This window comes from Metopolophium dirhodum, chromosome 3 (genome assembly GCF_019925205.1).
Source record: "Metopolophium dirhodum isolate CAU chromosome 3, ASM1992520v1, whole genome shotgun sequence".
NCBI lineage: Eukaryota > Metazoa > Arthropoda > Insecta > Hemiptera > Aphididae > Metopolophium > Metopolophium dirhodum.
Window position 1 is genome coordinate 30,874,858 of NC_083562.1, and position 18,973 is coordinate 30,893,830.

The 18,973-nt window shown below is 40.6% G+C and overlaps 6 protein-coding genes across 6 annotated transcripts; 3 read left to right on the forward strand and 3 right to left on the reverse strand.

Annotated features, from left to right (window-relative positions):
• Positions 1 to 223: 223 nt before the first annotated feature.
• Positions 224 to 1,283, reverse strand: LOC132942173 (histone H2B-like). Its single transcript, XM_061010491.1, has one exon. It carries the CDS (start codon positions 1,070 to 1,072, stop codon positions 692 to 694), a length of 381 nt encoding a protein of 126 aa, XP_060866474.1. The 5' UTR covers positions 1,073 to 1,283; the 3' UTR covers positions 224 to 691.
• A 136-nt stretch (positions 1,284 to 1,419) lies between these two features.
• On the forward strand, positions 1,420 to 1,904 carry LOC132942179 (histone H2A-like). The gene has a single exon (XM_061010497.1). The coding sequence runs from the start codon at positions 1,480 to 1,482 to the stop codon at positions 1,855 to 1,857; it is 378 nt and encodes a 125-aa protein (XP_060866480.1). The 5' UTR covers positions 1,420 to 1,479; the 3' UTR covers positions 1,858 to 1,904.
• Positions 1,905 to 10,819: 8,915 nt separating this feature from the next.
• Positions 10,820 to 11,545, forward strand: LOC132941331 (histone H1A, sperm-like). The gene has a single exon (XM_061009345.1). It carries the CDS (start codon positions 10,891 to 10,893, stop codon positions 11,503 to 11,505), a length of 615 nt encoding a protein of 204 aa, XP_060865328.1. The 5' UTR covers positions 10,820 to 10,890; the 3' UTR covers positions 11,506 to 11,545.
• Positions 11,546 to 13,592: 2,047 nt separating this feature from the next.
• Positions 13,593 to 14,652, reverse strand: LOC132941333 (histone H2B-like). The gene has a single exon (XM_061009347.1). The coding sequence runs from the start codon at positions 14,439 to 14,441 to the stop codon at positions 14,061 to 14,063; it is 381 nt and encodes a 126-aa protein (XP_060865330.1). The 5' UTR covers positions 14,442 to 14,652; the 3' UTR covers positions 13,593 to 14,060.
• A 136-nt stretch (positions 14,653 to 14,788) lies between these two features.
• Positions 14,789 to 15,273, forward strand: LOC132941334 (histone H2A-like). Its single transcript, XM_061009348.1, has one exon. It carries the CDS (start codon positions 14,849 to 14,851, stop codon positions 15,224 to 15,226), a length of 378 nt encoding a protein of 125 aa, XP_060865331.1. The 5' UTR covers positions 14,789 to 14,848; the 3' UTR covers positions 15,227 to 15,273.
• A 1,533-nt stretch (positions 15,274 to 16,806) lies between these two features.
• Positions 16,807 to 17,512, reverse strand: LOC132941332 (histone H3). The gene has a single exon (XM_061009346.1). The coding sequence runs from the start codon at positions 17,475 to 17,477 to the stop codon at positions 17,067 to 17,069; it is 411 nt and encodes a 136-aa protein (XP_060865329.1). The 5' UTR covers positions 17,478 to 17,512; the 3' UTR covers positions 16,807 to 17,066.
• Positions 17,513 to 18,973: the final 1,461 nt, after the last annotated feature.

Below are 18,973 nucleotides of genomic sequence, written 5' to 3' on the forward strand. Positions count from 1 at the left end.
TAGATACTTTTGACCCGCGTTCTGGGGAAGTTTGATGAATAGGTACGCCATTTACCGAGTAAACACTGACATTGTTATAAATATATTTTTATTACTGATAGTCGATAAATAAACAATAATTATCCAGGATTCTCGGTGTTTATATGGCTTCAATTACGTAAGATACCGATTGTACCTAATTAAAAACCCGAAAGACCCATGTTGACATTACAGTCTGGTTAGGTATAGCTATTACTCACAGTCGCTCAAATATATATTAACGTTAATTTTTTCATTACCACTTATCGACCGACAGTTAACACATAATAATGAAATTTGCCGTGCCCATACGATTGGTTATTTTTAGCATGTTTTTGCCAAATCTCGTGTTTTCGACGGTAAAACCCGCACAACGTCTATTAATATCCATCGCATTTATAATAATACACACGATATTATATCATTCTATCAAAGAAGAACTCGATGTTTTAGTAAATTTCTTACGTAACCGGACAGCATTTTTTTTCGTTAACTATCCCGATAATCACGCAGTGCTCCCCGCTCTGTACACACTGCAAATGTTCAAAATATTCTACATGCGATAGTTTTAGTTCAAAAATAATGGTTGTTAGAGAACAGAAATTTTATAGCGATTGGTGGCCCTGAAAAGGGCCGTTTTAGTTGAGTAATGATATTTCACAAAACGGGAGACTTATTTGGAGCTGGTGTACTTGGTCACAGCCTTGGTTCCTTCACTGACGGCGTGCTTGGCCAATTCACCGGGCAACAAGAGTCGGACGGCAGTTTGGATTTCCCGGCTGGTAATGGTCGAACGTTTGTTGTAGTGGGCCAGACGACTGGATTCGGCGGCGATGCGCTCGAACAGGTCGTTGACGAAGCTGTTCATGATGCTCATGGCTTTGGACGAGACTCCGGTGTCGGGATGTACTTGTTTCAACACTTTGTAGATGTAGATTGCGTACGATTCTTTCCTCTTGGGCTTGCGCTTCTTGTCGGACTTGGCGATGTTCTTTTGTGCCTTGCCGGACGACTTCTTCATTGCTTTGCCCGCCGATTTTCCTCCTGGAGCCATTTCGAATAATTGTAAATAGACTTGTTGACGACTGAAACGTTGTGTACTGAGTGATAATTTGACATTACATCACTGGGTATATATTACCAAACCCAAGCGACATTCCGTTCGTTTATTGGTGTAAAAACCCACAGTGATGACGGTATAAATAGAATCGTCGATTAGTCCATAACAACGGAAAATGGAAATTTCTCCACGAGTACGTTTCACGATTATGTCGAACGAAAACCACAACGTTTGGTAATGAAAATCAACCGAACGGTGTGACGTAGTATCGTAGTGTTGTTATCTCTGTCCAATCACAGAATTGCTGTCCACAATTTTACTATATAAACGAAAATTTCGGGAAAATTATACATCAGTCTCATCTAGTATCGAATCTGAACCATACCAAGCACTATAAAATCATGAGCGGACGCGGCAAAGCAGGAAAATCGAAGGGAGGCAAATCCAAGACCAGGTCGTCCCGCGCCGGACTCCAGTTCCCGGTCGGTCGTATCCATCGTCTGTTGAGAAAAGGAAACTACGCCGAACGTGTCGGAGCCGGAGCACCGGTATACCTGGCCGCCGTCATGGAGTACTTGGCAGCTGAAGTTTTGGAGTTGGCCGGTAACGCGGCCCGTGACAACAAGAAGTCTCGTATCATCCCCAGACATTTGCAATTGGCCATCAGGAACGACGAGGAGTTGAACAAATTGTTGTCCGGAGTGACCATCGCTCAAGGTGGTGTGTTGCCCAACATCCAAGCCGTGCTCTTGCCCAAGAAGACCGAGAAGAAGGCTTAACTTTGATACCCCTTACCCAACAAACACAGTTAATAAAACGGCCCTTTTCAGGGCCACCAAAATCAAAACAAACGTCCGTCCGAAGTTTTTTCAGCAGATGCACTAGACAGTGTAGGTAGTACTACACGTGTAGCTGTTGTTGCTTTCAGATTTTTAAGCGAATGCCTTGACATTTTTTAATCGAGACCGGGCGCGATTTTACATTAAATACACTTGGATAACGATTCTGAAGTGACTTAATTCCATTTCCTTCATATTTCGAGGAAGCCGTCACGTCTTGTGGCCTTTAACCTTAAAAATCGGATTAATAAAAAATGATCACATCGAATTATTAATAGGTACACTGTCAAAATAAGATGGCTCGTCGTCAAACGAATGTTTCTAATTAGACGCTAATTTTACTCAAATATGGCTACGCTGACCACTGGCGGCTTACAAAACAACGTTTTTATTAAAAAATTATATTTTTTATCCTTATAATTTTTTAAGTTTTTTACTCTTTTATACGACAACGTGGTGTTTTTTAATTTTATATTCCAAAGCAGAATATTTTTCTTAGTATTTCGATACATAGAAGTGGACAAACATTTCGCGGGGTAACCCCGTAACACTCCACTCCGCTCATCTAAACTTTAAATACTTATAACTCATCAACTACTCGTCCCAAATTCGGTTTTCATGTATCGAAATACCAAGAAAAATATTCTGCTTTGGAATATAAAATTAAAAAACACTATGTTGTCGTATAAAAAAGTAAAAATCTAAAAAAATTATAAGGATAAAAAATATTTAAAAATATAATTTTTTTAATAAAAACGTTGTTTTATAAGCGATTTGAAACGATGTAAAAAAAAAAAAAAATTTACACTTTATGAAATATTGATTGTTGTTTGATAAAAGAATCGCCCGGTGTTAACTGTATAAGTAGAACAAAATATTTTGACGGTTTGATTGTGACATTAAAAATAATCTAGTTATGTTGTATAATTTGACAAGACGGTAATCAGATGATTAGCAATCAAACAATGAAATACAAAATGAATTCTAAAAATATTCTAATAGGTATCTGTTTTCGGTTATTTGGGAAATGACGACGCGATAAAGTATCGAGATTAGTACTTAACTGTATTGTAAATACCGTGATGCGGGTATTACCGTCGATAACAAGACATTTGGAAAAACATTCTAAAAATAACCCCTTTGTATGGTTAGGTTAGGTAACCTAACCTAACCGGGACAATTCCGTTATTATGTGTTGTTGTCTGTCGATCCGTGGTAATGAAAATATTAATATCAACACGTGAGCGACTGAATAAGTTATACCTAACCATATTATTATACCCGTCTACAATGTCAACATGGGTCTTTCGGAATTTTTAATTAGATACTATCGGTGTTTTACTTAATTGAAGCCATGTAAACACCGAGAATCCTGGACAATTATTGTTTATTGATCGATAATAAAAATGTCAATGTTTACATGGTAGTAAATGGCGTACACCTATTTATCAAACTTCGTGACAAGAGTATCTATAAATAAACAGACGGTAGTCCGCCGGCTGGTGGTGTCGTGTATTATAACGTATGTTTTAAACGTCGTGGTCTCGTGGATATTGTCACACCGTTGAATTATTCGATTCCTGATCTTATAATTTTGGCCTGGGTTGTTCATTTATTATTGTCCGGTTTTGTAAAATATGTATATAATAGAAATATACTGCCGCTAATGCAAAACTAACACAATCACTATTATACGTGCCCATCGCCAGAATACAAGTACGTATTGGTGGCCCTGAAAAGGGCCTTTTTAAGGTATGATAACTAATGACGATGATCAAAGTTAAGCACGTTCACCGCGGATACGACGGGCCAACTGGATGTCCTTTGGCATGATGGTGACACGCTTGGCGTGGATCGCGCAAAGATTGGTGTCTTCGAACAGACCTACCAAGTATGCCTCGCTAGCTTCTTGCAACGCCATGACCGCGGAGCTCTGGAAACGCAGGTCGGTCTTGAAGTCCTGGGCGATCTCGCGCACTAGACGTTGGAACGGCAATTTGCGGATCAAAAGTTCTGTGCTCTTCTGATAACGACGGATTTCACGGAGGGCAACGGTTCCCGGACGGTAACGATGTGGTTTTTTCACTCCTCCGGTGGCGGGTGCGCTCTTACGTGCGGCTTTGGTGGCCAACTGTTTCCTGGGCGCCTTTCCGCCGGTAGATTTACGAGCTGTCTGCTTGGTACGTGCCATTGCGCTGCTGGATTAGATTGTTCTGGATTGGTGTGCAAAACGTGGATGTCGGACGACTGATGTGGTTCGAACTTTTGCTTTGCTTTGAAAGGGATGGCTATGCCGTTTACTATTCCAGGCTTATGCCTCTACTAGTGGATGGAAATTAAGAAGAAATGGTTAGATTTATTGGTCTGCCCAAGAGAGTGGGTAGGGTTTCAATTTACGTTTAGTATTTGGGGGAGGGTGTGTTTTACCTAGAAGTCGGATGTAAGTATGATTCGAGAAAGAATTTTTGTAGAACATTGATTTGGTTTGGGAACGAATGGAGTTTTGAATAGATTTGAAATTTGTCGATTTTAGAAGGACCGAATTTTTAACGATAGTGGGTAAACCCGTTATCGTGCGAATGCCGATGTTTTGAACAGATTCGATACGTCTCCAATGTGAGGGACCGATGAAAGGAGCCCAAGAGGGGCCAGCATATGAAAGAATTGGAGAGACGTAGAGTTTTAGAATATTGAGCTTTGAAGATTTTGGGACAGGGCTAGAACGGTTGAGAATGGGGTAAAGAATTCCGCGGACGCGAGTGGCTTTTTTGGTGATGTCTTGAACGTGTTTGTCGAAGGTGAGTTTGCGTCCTATTGTAACGCCGAGGTATTTGGCATGATTGGACCAAGTCACTGGATGGTTGTCGAGTAGTAGTGGTGGGATGTGAGTAGTATTGGAACGTCCGAAAAGAATACCTATTGTTTTGGTAGGGTTTATTTTGATTTTCCAGCGATGAAACCATGTGGTAGCTAGGTTGAGTTGGTGTTGTAATTGTATGGCTGCGCGTTTCGGGTTTTTGTCGAAAGTAAAGAACATAGTGTCGTCAGCGAATAGTGAGAGGTGAGCTTTAGGAGTTGTTGGTATGTCGTTAATGTAAGTCAAGTAGAGAGTAGGTGAAAGGCAGGATCCTTGAGGGACGCCTGCGAGTATGTGTCTGGTGGACGAGAATGAGTCTTCGATTTTTGTGACAAAAGTGCGGTCAGTGAGAAAGGATTCGATGATTTTAACGATTTCAGTCGAGATGTTGAGTTGGGACAGTTTGTAGAGGAGGCCGACGTGCCAGACCCGGTCGAAGGCTTTTTCCACGTCAAGGAAAATGGAGGCGGTGTTAACGTTTTTGTTAAAGTTCTGACTAAGTTGGTGAGTAAGTTTGGTCAGTTGTAGAGTGGTAGAGTGTTCAGGTCTGAAAGCAAATTGTTCTGGGCGGATTTTGTCTCGAAGATTGGTTTGAAGGTGAGAGAGGATGATTCGTTCGTAAATTTTTGATATTGAGGAGAGTAGAGCGATGGGTCGGTAATTTTCGGGAAGTTTGTGATCTTTACCCGGCTTAGGGATGGAAATTATTACTGCTTTTTTCCAAGCACGTGGAAAGTAGCAAATTCTGAGGGAGCAATTTATAACTTGTGTTAAGGAAAGTAGAATGTTATTCGGTAGAAATTTAAGAGCAGTGTTGGTGATGAGATCGACACCAGGGGCTTTCTTTTTGCGGAGGTTGTTTATGATTTTTTGGATTGTGCCAGGGGTGGTGAATAAATTAGATTTGGTGATACTTATGTTTCGAAGTAAGTTGGAGTGGGCAGAAACTTCTGGAAGGTCGGGACCAGGGTTTGGTTGGAATTGGAGTTCGAGAGAGTCAGCTATCAGCTCGGCTCGATCGATGGCCGGAAAAACTAGACCGTTGGGGCCGGTGAGAGGGTGGGATGCAGGACGTTTGTGGAGGAGACATTTGTTTAGTTTGTATATAGAGCCGTCCTGATGGTCAAGAGAATTAAGAAAAATGTCCCACTGGTCAGTTTTGTGAGTTTCGAGTAAAGTTCTGATTAGTGAGATTTTGGCGTTAAGTTGACGTTTGGTAGTCGGGTCACGGTTTCTTTGCCATTGACGGCGTAATTGGTTTTTTTCAGTTATTTCAAGTTTTATGTAGTCAGGTAGTAAAAAGGAAGAGTTTTTGTGTTTAGGGGTAAATACGCTAGCTTCGATCGCGTGTTGTATGTTTTTGGTGAGAGTATCAATTGCCAAGTCGATTGACTCACTGTTGATGGTCGGTCGTTCAGTTGGGTATGGTAAGTTGGATAGAATTGTCTTGTATTTTGTCCAGTTAATGAAGCGGATAGTCGTTGGAGGGGACGATGATACCGGAGTACACAAGGTCTCCAGAAGGATAGGGTTGTGGTCAGAAGATAGCTCGTTGAGGTTGTCGATTTGAGTAGGATAAGGTAGTCGAACGAGTGCTATGTCAAGTATGTCAGGTCTGTATCTAGCGTTTGTCGGGAAGTGTGTGGGGGATGAGGGAGCAGTAATGGTATAGTCCGATTGTTGAACGTGGTCGAAAAGTACGCGACCGGCAGCGTTTGTCGAGTGGCTATACCAGAGAGGGTGTTTGGCGTTGTAGTCACCTGCAGAGATTTGCCATTCGGCACTTTGGGTCAACAAGTCCAAGTCGTGAGACGTGAGTGTTGCACCTGGTGGTTTGTATACCGCTGATACAAGGACTTCGTGGCCGTTTAGTTGGATGAGGACAGAAGAGGTTTGAATGAGTGTGTTAAGAGTTATAGGTTGGTGAATGATGCGTCGGTGGATTAGAACAGCCGTGCCGCCGTGAGCAGGCGAGCCGCGGACGGGCGGCAGGTCATTCCTGTATGTGAAGAAATTTGGAATGTGAAGTTGGGTAGAAGGAGATAGACGGGTTTCGTTTAGTAGGATTATGTCAGTTTTCAGTAGGAGAGCGAGGGAGCGTAGTTCGTTGAGTTTGTTTTTGATACCGTTGGAGTTCCAAAATAGGATTTTTAAGTTATTCATTTTGGGGTGAGAGAATGGACAGGAATGTTTTAATTGTAGTTTCTATGAGTGATTTTGGATCTTGATTGTTAGATAGTGCAGTCAGTAGGTTGGTGAGCAGGTTGAGAATAATTGGTAAGTTAAATTGTGGGACTGGAGAAACTAGAGAAGTGTTCGCTGATTTAGAAGTTGCTGCAGAGTAAGTGATTGTAGAGTTTTGCTGGTGGGGAGGTGGTGGTGGAGGAGAGGTCGGGATTGGCTGTGAGACTTGTTGTTGGGCGGACTTTTGGTTCGGTGGTGGAGATACTTGCTGTTTTTGGGCCAAGAAGTGGGGGCAGCCTCGAAAGTTTGCCGTGTGCGGACCGCCACAGTTGCAGCAAGTCGGAGCAAGTTCAGGGGTTTTGGGGCAGACGTTGGCAGCGTGGTTACCAGCGCATTTAACACACCGTGGCGGGTGACCACAGTTACGGGAACCATGGCCAAAGCGTTGGCACGAGAAGCACTGGGCTGGGCCGGAGGGTTTAAGGGGTTCGACCGAGATTTCTAAGTAGAACAAGTTAGTGAGGAGAAATATATCCTTGGCAGTCGGGTTGGCAGCGATATGCACGAGACATATAGGCATTGGTTTGTCTGGGGTTCCAAAGCGGCGGACGAATTTAACGGAAAAACCCAGGGACTCAAGTTCGTCCTTGAGTTCATCAGAGGTTATGTCATTGGGTATTCCCTTCAGAACTACCTTAAGGGATCGTTCTTCGGGGAGTGAAAAGGTGTGGAATTCGATACTAAGTTTCAGTAGAGTTTTTTGGATTAGCCGGAAAAGGGTCGCATCGGCGGCCTTTAAGGTCACCCGTTCGCCGGAGGCCTTGGCCGACAGAGAGCTTGGTTGCAAGTTGGGGAGTGCGTAAATGGTGGGCGCGACCTTACGCCAGGAAACGGAGCTCAGGATTATGGGAGGTGGTCTGGGGATTGTTGGAGATTTGTACGGTGATTGGGTTGTTGGGACGGGGTTGGTTGATGCAGGAAGTAATGTATCTGTAGATAGTACGGAGTTTAGTGAGGAATGAGAGTGTTGAGTCGAGATGCTTGAGTCAGAAAAGGAGTCTAGAGTTTCGGAGCCAGAAGTTCCTGACGGAGTTGGAGAGGGGGGAGCAGAACGTTGACGTGATATTTTAAGTAAGTGGTTGGTAGGAGGGTTTCCCCCTTTGCGTTTTTTGCCCATGTTTGATAGGCGTGGGTGTGTGTGTTAAAGGGAGGGGATGGGATGCTGTGGCTATGTGAGGGCGCGGCCCCACGACAGCTAAAACGGAGGGACGTCGCTTCCGCTGTGGTTCGAACACACTGTCGACCGGTATATATACGTAAATGGGAACGGTATGCGTCGTCCTCATTGGACGATGTTTAACGTTTAGAATTTTAGCGGCGGGGGTGGGGGGATAACCGGTCATGGTTCCGATTGGTGGTTCGGTGTCGTGAGAAACGTTTAAAAGGGACTGCGACCTGAAGAAAAGTATCAGTCAACGTTCAGTTCACATCCGAGCAAGTTGTCCAACACTATTTCCAACATTCAAAATGACAGGACGAGGCAAAGGAGGAAAAGGTCTGGGAAAAGGAGGCGCGAAACGTCATCGTAAAGTGCTCCGTGATAACATCCAGGGAATCACCAAGCCCGCCATCCGTCGGTTGGCTCGCCGAGGCGGTGTTAAACGTATTTCCGGTTTGATCTACGAAGAGACCCGTGGAGTTCTGAAGGTATTCCTGGAAAACGTGATCCGTGACGCAGTCACGTACACCGAGCACGCCAAGAGGAAGACCGTCACCGCCATGGACGTCGTGTACGCTCTCAAACGACAAGGTCGTACTCTGTACGGTTTCGGAGGTTAAATACTTACTTCTGAAGTTTAAAAACATCTTAAAAAGGCCCTTTTCAGGGCCACCATATGATGATGCCATAATATGTCGTTTATAATACCTTAGAATAAAGAAATATTCCGTTCAAGTTGGTGGTTATTCGTAGGCGTAAATGATAATTCCCAATTTGTTTAAGAAAACACGCGGAATAACGCTCCGAATATAATAGATTATATTCTATAATATTTTTTTTTCATGATTATAATTGAAATACTACCGTAAGTCAAAACATAGAAATAACGTTACGCTGATAACCGTAATCTTGTTATGATATTATTATATTGCGGGACTTCGAATTCAATATTACAAAAAAAGCTTTTTTGCGAATTCCAGTGGTGATTCACTATTTCACTACGTCATTCGTTTCGTGAACCTACCATGAATAAGCTATGAGGTTTTTGTTTAATGATTTATTTTTAGAATGTTATTTTTCGAATTTCATTATGTACATTATAATTGTTATATTACAAGAAACATCGGTTCCTATAATACGATAGATTAACCATGATGACATGTATAATAGTATAGGTGCTATAAACACGATAGATATTCATATTATTAATAGCCGTTGTGCGGGTATTACCGTCGATAACAAACAATTTGGTGAAAACATTCTAAAAATAACTCACCAATGAAAAACCTCAAAGAACGATATTGAGAATACTGGCAAAAAGGGTGTCCAAACACGTAGAAAATGTAAACTATTGTTGTAGGAACTAAAATTCAGAAAATTTGTTTCTATAGAAATACCGGGACGGGGAATAATAATAATATCTCGACGTAATTAAACGTCATTATAAGTTAAATCATTGATGCAGTTATAAATAAAATTTCATTTGGGAAATTCTTAATCCATGGTTTTATTTTAACTAATTACAACGAAACTTTGAATTAACTGAGGGCATTGCGTGAATTTTTTCATGTACTTTATCACTTGTAAGACGGACACAACAAATGCGTGTACGTGTACAGGCCACGACGTTGCGCAGGTGAACCGTAAACAATTCACGTTCATTTTTTGTTTTATTTTTTTAACTTTTCGTCTATCCAGATATAACGCGATGAGACTCCTGAACACCTATTTGCAGTTGTTAATATGACTACTTGTCTTGAGGTCGATCAGCACACATTTTAAGATTATTTATTTATTTTATTTGAATTTAAAATTTTGGAAAACATTAAATATTTAAACAAAATCGACAGGAGTTTAGGAAACGTTAACCTAACCTAACCTAACCTAACCTAACCTAACCTAACCTAACGTCAGGAGTTTAGGAACGAGAAAATGTGTTGTTATCGATCTCAAGTAAATATTTTAATGTATTCAAATCAGTTTTCAAACGTCTTATCACGCTATCAGGTCCATCGGTAGGTCGGGACAAAAAGTGCATACAAATGAACATAAATTGTTGGTAATCTGCATTGAGTTTCGACCGAAGTCCTCTGACAATGTGTCATTATAATTATTTATTCAACATGATTTCGGTTAAGTACGATGAAGACGAGATTTATTGATAAAGTCTGCCTCGTTAAAATTTCAGGTAGAAACGCCGGTGACGCCGTGCCGTAGCAGAGTCCTAAAACCGTCATATTCGAACAGCCGCTGTTCGTCGGGAAATCGGTCGATTGGAAATCTGCAAATTCTATGGTCTCGGGAAACTCGTGGAGAATTAATCCAAAATATTTTTGTAAATTTTCGTCTGGTTTCAGTCATACGGCAGACATTCAAATACGGTTTACGAAAACCCGGTCGGAAGTGTGGAAATAACGACTTGTGGTGGTTTCGTGGTACTGGGTGGCGATGCAATAATCATTGGCGATCGTTTAGAATTTAGTTAGCTTTCCAAAAAGTTCAAAGCCAGATTTTTACCACCATTTCCCGTTGAGATATTGTGAAAAACGATTGTACAACCGTAGCTCGGAGGACGACGCGAATCACACTGGTTTACTAGTTGGCACGGTGCACTGTATATATTTACACATTTTTTAACACACTTGGTATCGCCACAGTGAACAGTCGATTGTCCATCGTTTTAAATATATACCTGAACAATTTCATCATCAACATGACAGACACCGTCGCTACAACTCCGGCTCCAGTCGCCGCATCGCCGGCCGCGAAGAAGTCTCCTGCCAAGAAGAAGTTGTCGGCTTCTAAAGTCAAGAAGACCGTTGCGTTGCACCCGACCACCGCCGTGATGGTCACGTCGGCCATCAAGGAGCTCAAGGAGAAGAAAGGTTCGTCGTTACCGGCCATCAAGAAATACTTGGCCGCCAACTACAAAGTCGATCCCGCCAAGCTGGCGCCTTTCATCAGGAAGTTTTTGAAAGCCGCCGTCGCCAACGGTACCGTCGTCCAGACCAAGGGAACCGGCGCTTCGGGACACTTCAAGTTGCCCGTCGCCGAGGTCAAGCCGAAAAAGGCCGTTGTAGCCAAAAAGAAGAAATCCATCGTCAAAAAAGTCAAAGCCGCCGGAACACCGAAGAAGAAGAAGCTCGTAGCCGCCAAGAAACCCGCGGCGGGTGAACCAGCAGCCAAAAAAGCGAAAAAGACCGCTGCGGCGAAACCCAAGGCGACTACACCAAAGAAGGCCCCAGCCAAAGCGAAAAAGCCGGCCGCCGTCAAACCCAAATCGAAGAAGACTCCGATCAAGAAAACCGCAGCTCCCAAAAAGAAGTAGTGCGGTAGTGTTAAATACTATCCATCTTCCTCCCTTAAAACGGTCCTTTTCAGGACCACCAAATTTTATGACTCGCACTTCTCTCACCAACTATTATATTTTTTCATACATTTTTGTAAGCTCTACGATTGTATGACGCGTGATTTAGAAAAACATATTTTATAAAGTCTGTTCGCGTTTGGTCGTTTCAGACTATGGACGGGTGAGACGCACCCAGTTGCGGTTTGGATTATATTGCAATTAATTAAAATAAAAACATCGGTTACAATTGTTAAGGAATTCCCAAATTCAATGTTATTTATAACCGACTAATATAAACATTTAATTACGTCGAGATACTATTGCCCGTATCGGTATTTCTATAGGTTTTTCATTGATGAGTTATTTTTACAATGTTTTTACCAAATTCCTTGTGACCCGCACAATGGCTATTAACGACATGAATATTATTTATTATCAAATTATAATGTTATATTTATATCACCTGTGACAATCGCCAATTGTGTTGACGTTCTAATAATTCAAATAAACCGAGACGTGAATAGAAAGACAAGTCGTTAAGCGGTAAATAATATAACTAAATTAAGTCGCACATTTCGTTACGTTCGGGTTATTTTCATCAAATATTTCGATACTTTCAAGTTTCAGTTCGGAGCGGGACGAAGGCAGCTGTTTCTTCGGCGGCGGACATCTGAACGTCTGTCCTTGATACATATGACACAGCTCTACGTTTCATCGGAAGAGTCGGTGTTTACGCGTAAGTTTGTTTTAATTTTATTTTAGTGCTCAAATTTACCATTTTAGACTTGAATTGAATTAAATATTTATCGACACGGACGATTTGCTAACTCGGTGACGTATAAACGATTTAAATAATAATAACATTTTAATTACGTCGGTACATTATTGCTTGTGTCGGTATTTCTTTAGGTTTTTCATTGATGAGTTATTTTTAGAACGTTTTTACCAAATTCCTTGTTATCGACGGTAATAGCTGCACGGCGGCTATTAATGATACGAATATAAATCGTATTTATAGTATACTATTATATGTTTTCCAAGAAACATCATAGGGACCGATAAAATCCTTGAATAACCGGACGCCATTTTTTTTCGTGAATTTCTTTTTTACCCGACTATTTGCGTATGAATTATGCTGAAAAATACGGTTGAATCAGCGTTCGACGACGCTCAGCTGCTGTTTAGAACTCAACGCATTACCTACGTCATGTATTTTAAAATTTCATTCGAGTTTATTATTCAATAACAACCAATTTTTCTGGAGCCCTTATCAGTGTCACCAATGTATATGTCACCAGTAAAATATTACTACATATTTCAATGATACGTTTTGTGAAATTGTAAATTTTGCACGTTGTAATTTTGTGTTATTTAGCTACCTATTATCTATAGGTTTTGAGGTTAAAAAAAAAATCTAATAAAATTCGAAATTTACTTGTACCTATAAATAGCTCAAAAAGAGTAAAAATATTTTAATAATAATATTGTAAGATGTGTGGAAAATATAAATAAAAATATAATTTTTTTATCATAAATAAAATAAAATGTCATCTTGCCACCTGGGATATTATGATAATGTTATAATAAAAAATAAAAAAAACCCTTTTTTTAATGTTAAAAATATTACAATGCCGTTGTCGTACTTTTGGTACAACCGTGGCACTTGAACCAGAATTTGGCGGATGGTCGTTTTTGTTATTTGGATAGACTATATTATTTAATTTGGATAACTGTCGGGAATCGAATAATTCAACAGTGTAACAATATCCACGAGACCACGACGTATAAAACATACATTATAATTATACACGACACTAGCAGCCGATTATCGTCTGTTTATTTATAGATACTTTTGACCCGCGTTCTGGGGAAGTTTGATGAATAGGTACGCCATTTACCGAGTAAACACTGACATTGTTATAAATATATTTTTATTACTGATAGTCGATAAATAAACAATAATTATCCAGGATTCTCGGTGTTTATATGGCTTCAATTACGTAAGATACCGATTGTACCTAATTAAAAACCCGAAAGACCCATGTTGACATTACAGTCTGGTTAGGTATAGCTATTACTCACAGTCGCTCAAATATATATTAACGTTAATTTTTTCATTACCACTTATCGACCGACAGTTAACACATAATAATGAAATTTGCCGTGCCCATACGATTGGTTATTTTTAGCATGTTTTTGCCAAATCTCGTGTTTTCGACGGTAAAACCCGCACAACGTCTATTAATATCCATCGCATTTATAATAATACACACGATATTATATCATTCTATCAAAGAAGAACTCGATGTTTTAGTAAATTTCTTACGTAACCGGACAGCATTTTTTTTCGTTAACTATCCCGATAATCACGCAGTGCTCCCCGCTCTGTACACACTGCAAATGTTCAAAATATTCTACATGCGATAGTTTTAGTTCAAAAATAATGGTTGTTAGAGAACAGAAATTTTATAGCGATTGGTGGCCCTGAAAAGGGCCGTTTTAGTTGAGTAATGATATTTCACAAAACGGGAGACTTATTTGGAGCTGGTGTACTTGGTCACAGCCTTGGTTCCTTCACTGACGGCGTGCTTGGCCAATTCACCGGGCAACAAGAGTCGGACGGCAGTTTGGATTTCCCGGCTGGTAATGGTCGAACGTTTGTTGTAGTGGGCCAGACGACTGGATTCGGCGGCGATGCGCTCGAACAGGTCGTTGACGAAGCTGTTCATGATGCTCATGGCTTTGGACGAGACTCCGGTGTCGGGATGTACTTGTTTCAACACTTTGTAGATGTAGATTGCGTACGATTCTTTCCTCTTGGGCTTGCGCTTCTTGTCGGACTTGGCGATGTTCTTTTGTGCCTTGCCGGACGACTTCTTCATTGCTTTGCCCGCCGATTTTCCTCCTGGAGCCATTTCGAATAATTGTAAATAGACTTGTTGACGACTGAAACGTTGTGTACTGAGTGATAATTTGACATTACATCACTGGGTATATATTACCAAACCCAAGCGACATTCCGTTCGTTTATTGGTGTAAAAACCCACAGTGATGACGGTATAAATAGAATCGTCGATTAGTCCATAACAACGGAAAATGGAAATTTCTCCACGAGTACGTTTCACGATTATGTCGAACGAAAACCACAACGTTTGGTAATGAAAATCAACCGAACGGTGTGACGTAGTATCGTAGTGTTGTTATCTCTGTCCAATCACAGAATTGCTGTCCACAATTTTACTATATAAACGAAAATTTCGGGAAAATTATACATCAGTCTCATCTAGTATCGAATCTGAACCATACCAAGCACTATAAAATCATGAGCGGACGCGGCAAAGCAGGAAAATCGAAGGGAGGCAAATCCAAGACCAGGTCGTCCCGCGCCGGACTCCAGTTCCCGGTCGGTCGTATCCATCGTCTGTTGAGAAAAGGAAACTACGCCGAACGTGTCGGAGCCGGAGCACCGGTATACCTGGCCGCCGTCATGGAGTACTTGGCAGCTGAAGTTTTGGAGTTGGCCGGTAACGCGGCCCGTGACAACAAGAAGTCTCGTATCATCCCCAGACATTTGCAATTGGCCATCAGGAACGACGAGGAGTTGAACAAATTGTTGTCCGGAGTGACCATCGCTCAAGGTGGTGTGTTGCCCAACATCCAAGCCGTGCTCTTGCCCAAGAAGACCGAGAAGAAGGCTTAACTTTGATACCCCTTACCCAACAAACACAGTTAATAAAACGGCCCTTTTCAGGGCCACCAAAATCAAAACAAACGTCCGTCCGAAGTTTTTTCAGCAGATGCACTAGACAGTGTAGGTAGTACTACACGTGTAGCTGTTGTTGCTTTCAGATTTTTAAGCGAATGCCTTGACATTTTTTAATCGAGACCGGGCGCGATTTTACATTAAATACACTTGGATAACGATTCTGAAGTGACTTAATTCCATTTCCTTCATATTTCGAGGAAGCCGTCACGTCTTGTGGCCTTTAACCTTAAAAATCGGATTAATAAAAAATGATCACATCGAATTATTAATAGGTACACTGTCAAAATAAGATGGCTCGTCGTCAAACGAATGTTTCTAATTAGACGCTAATTTTACTCAAATATGGCTACGCTGACCACTGGCGGCTTACAAAACAACGTTTTTATTAAAAAATTATATTTTTTATCCTTATAATTTTTTAAGTTTTTTACTCTTTTATACGACAACGTGGTGTTTTTTAATTTTATATTCCAAAGCAGAATATTTTTCTTAGTATTTCGATACATAGAAGTGGACAAACATTTCGCGGGGTAACCCCGTAACACTCCACTCCGCTCATCTAAACTTTAAATACTTATAACTCATCAACTACTCGTCCCAAATTCGGTTTTCATGTATCGAAATACCAAGAAAAATATTCTGCTTTGGAATATAAAATTAAAAAACACTATGTTGTCGTATAAAAAAGTAAAAATCTAAAAAAATTATAAGGATAAAAAATATTTAAAAATATAATTTTTTTAATAAAAACGTTGTTTTATAAGCGATTTGAAACGATGTAAAAAAAAAAAAAAATTTACACTTTATGAAATATTGATTGTTGTTTGATAAAAGAATCGCCCGGTGTTAACTGTATAAGTAGAACAAAATATTTTGACGGTTTGATTGTGACATTAAAAATAATCTAGTTATGTTGTATAATTTGACAAGACGGTAATCAGATGATTAGCAATCAAACAATGAAATACAAAATGAATTCTAAAAATATTCTAATAGGTATCTGTTTTCGGTTATTTGGGAAATGACGACGCGATAAAGTATCGAGATTAGTACTTAACTGTATTGTAAATACCGTGATGCGGGTATTACCGTCGATAACAAGACATTTGGAAAAACATTCTAAAAATAACCCCTTTGTATGGTTAGGTTAGGTAACCTAACCTAACCGGGACAATTCCGTTATTATGTGTTGTTGTCTGTCGATCCGTGGTAATGAAAATATTAATATCAACACGTGAGCGACTGAATAAGTTATACCTAACCATATTATTATACCCGTCTACAATGTCAACATGGGTCTTTCGGAATTTTTAATTAGATACTATCGGTGTTTTACTTAATTGAAGCCATGTAAACACCGAGAATCCTGGACAATTATTGTTTATTGATCGATAATAAAAATGTCAATGTTTACATGGTAGTAAATGGCGTACACCTATTTATCAAACTTCGTGACAAGAGTATCTATAAATAAACAGACGGTAGTCCGCCGGCTGGTGGTGTCGTGTATTATAACGTATGTTTTAAACGTCGTGGTCTCGTGGATATTGTCACACCGTTGAATTATTCGATTCCTGATCTTATAATTTTGGCCTGGGTTGTTCATTTATTATTGTCCGGTTTTGTAAAATATGTATATAATAGAAATATACTGCCGCTAATGCAAAACTAACACAATCACTATTATACGTGCCCATCGCCAGAATACAAGTACGTATTGGTGGCCCTGAAAAGGGCCTTTTTAAGGTATGATAACTAATGACGATGATCAAAGTTAAGCACGTTCACCGCGGATACGACGGGCCAACTGGATGTCCTTTGGCATGATGGTGACACGCTTGGCGTGGATCGCGCAAAGATTGGTGTCTTCGAACAGACCTACCAAGTATGCCTCGCTAGCTTCTTGCAACGCCATGACCGCGGAGCTCTGGAAACGCAGGTCGGTCTTGAAGTCCTGGGCGATCTCGCGCACTAGACGTTGGAACGGCAATTTGCGGATCAAAAGTTCTGTGCTCTTCTGATAACGACGGATTTCACGGAGGGCAACGGTTCCCGGACGGTAACGATGTGGTTTTTTCACTCCTCCGGTGGCGGGTGCGCTCTTACGTGCGGCTTTGGTGGCCAACTGTTTCCTGGGCGCCTTTCCGCCGGTAGATTTACGAGCTGTCTGCTTGGTACGTGCCATTGCGCTGCTGGATTAGATTGTTCTGGATTGGTGTGCAAAACGTGGATGTCGGACGACTGATGTGGTTCGAACACACTGTCGACCGGTATATATACGTAAATGGGAACGGTATGCGTCGTCCTCATTGGACGATGTTTAACGTTTAGAATTTTAGCGGCGGGGGTGGGGGGATAACCGGTCATGGTTCCGATTGGTGGTTCGGTGTCGTGAGAAACGTTTAAAAGGGACTGCGACCTGAAGAAAAGTATCAGTCAACGTTCAGTTCACATCCGAGCAAGTTGTCCAACACTATTTCCAACATTCAAAATGACAGGACGAGGCAAAGGAGGAAAAGGTCTGGGAAAAGGAGGCGCGAAACGTCATCGTAAAGTGCTCCGTGATAACATCCAGGGAATCACCAAGCCCGCCATCCGTCGGTTGGCTCGCCGAGGCGGTGTTAAACGTATTTCCGGTTTGATCTACGAAGAGACCCGTGGAGTTCTGAAGGTATTCCTGGAAAACGTGATCCGTGACGCAGTCACGTACACCGAGCACGCCAAGAGGAAGACCGTCACCGCCATGGACGTCGTGTACGCTCTCAAACGACAAGGTCGTACTCTGTACGGTTTCGGAGGTTAAATACTTACTTCTGAAGTTTAAAAACATCTTAAAAAGGCCCTTTTCAGGGCCACCATATGATGATGCCATAATATGTCGTTTATAATACCTTAGAATAAAGAAATATTCCGTTCAAGTTGGTGGTTATTCGTAGGCGTAAATGATAATTCCCAATTTGTTTAAGAAAACACGCGGAATAACGCTCCGAATATAATAGATTATATTCTATAATATTTTTTTTTCATGATTATAATTGAAATACTACCGTAAGTCAAAACATAGAAATAACGTTACGCTGATAACCGTAATCTTGTTATGATATTATTATATTGCGGGACTTCGAATTCAATATTACAAAAAAAGCTTTTTTGCGAATTCCAGTGGTGATTCACTATTTCACTACGTCATTCGTTTCGTGAACCTACCATGAATAAGCTATGAGGTTTTTGTTTAATGATTTATTTTTAGAATGTTATTTTTCGAATTTCATTATGTACATTATAATTGTTATATTACAAGAAACATCGGTTCCTATAATACGATAGATTAACCATGATGACATGTATAATAGTATAGGTGCTATAAACACGATAGATATTCATATTATTAATAGCCGTTGTGCGGGTATTACCGTCGATAACAAACAATTTGGTGAAAACATTCTAAAAATAACTCACCAATGAAAAACCTCAAAGAACGATATTGAGAATACTGGCAAAAAGGGTGTCCAAACACGTAGAAAATGTAAACTATTGTTGTAGGAACTAAAATTCAGAAAATTTGTTTCTATAGAAATACCGGGACGGGGAATAATAATAATATCTCGACGTAATTAAACGTCATTATAAGTTAAATCATTGATGCAGTTATAAATAAAATTTCATTTGGGAAATTCTTAA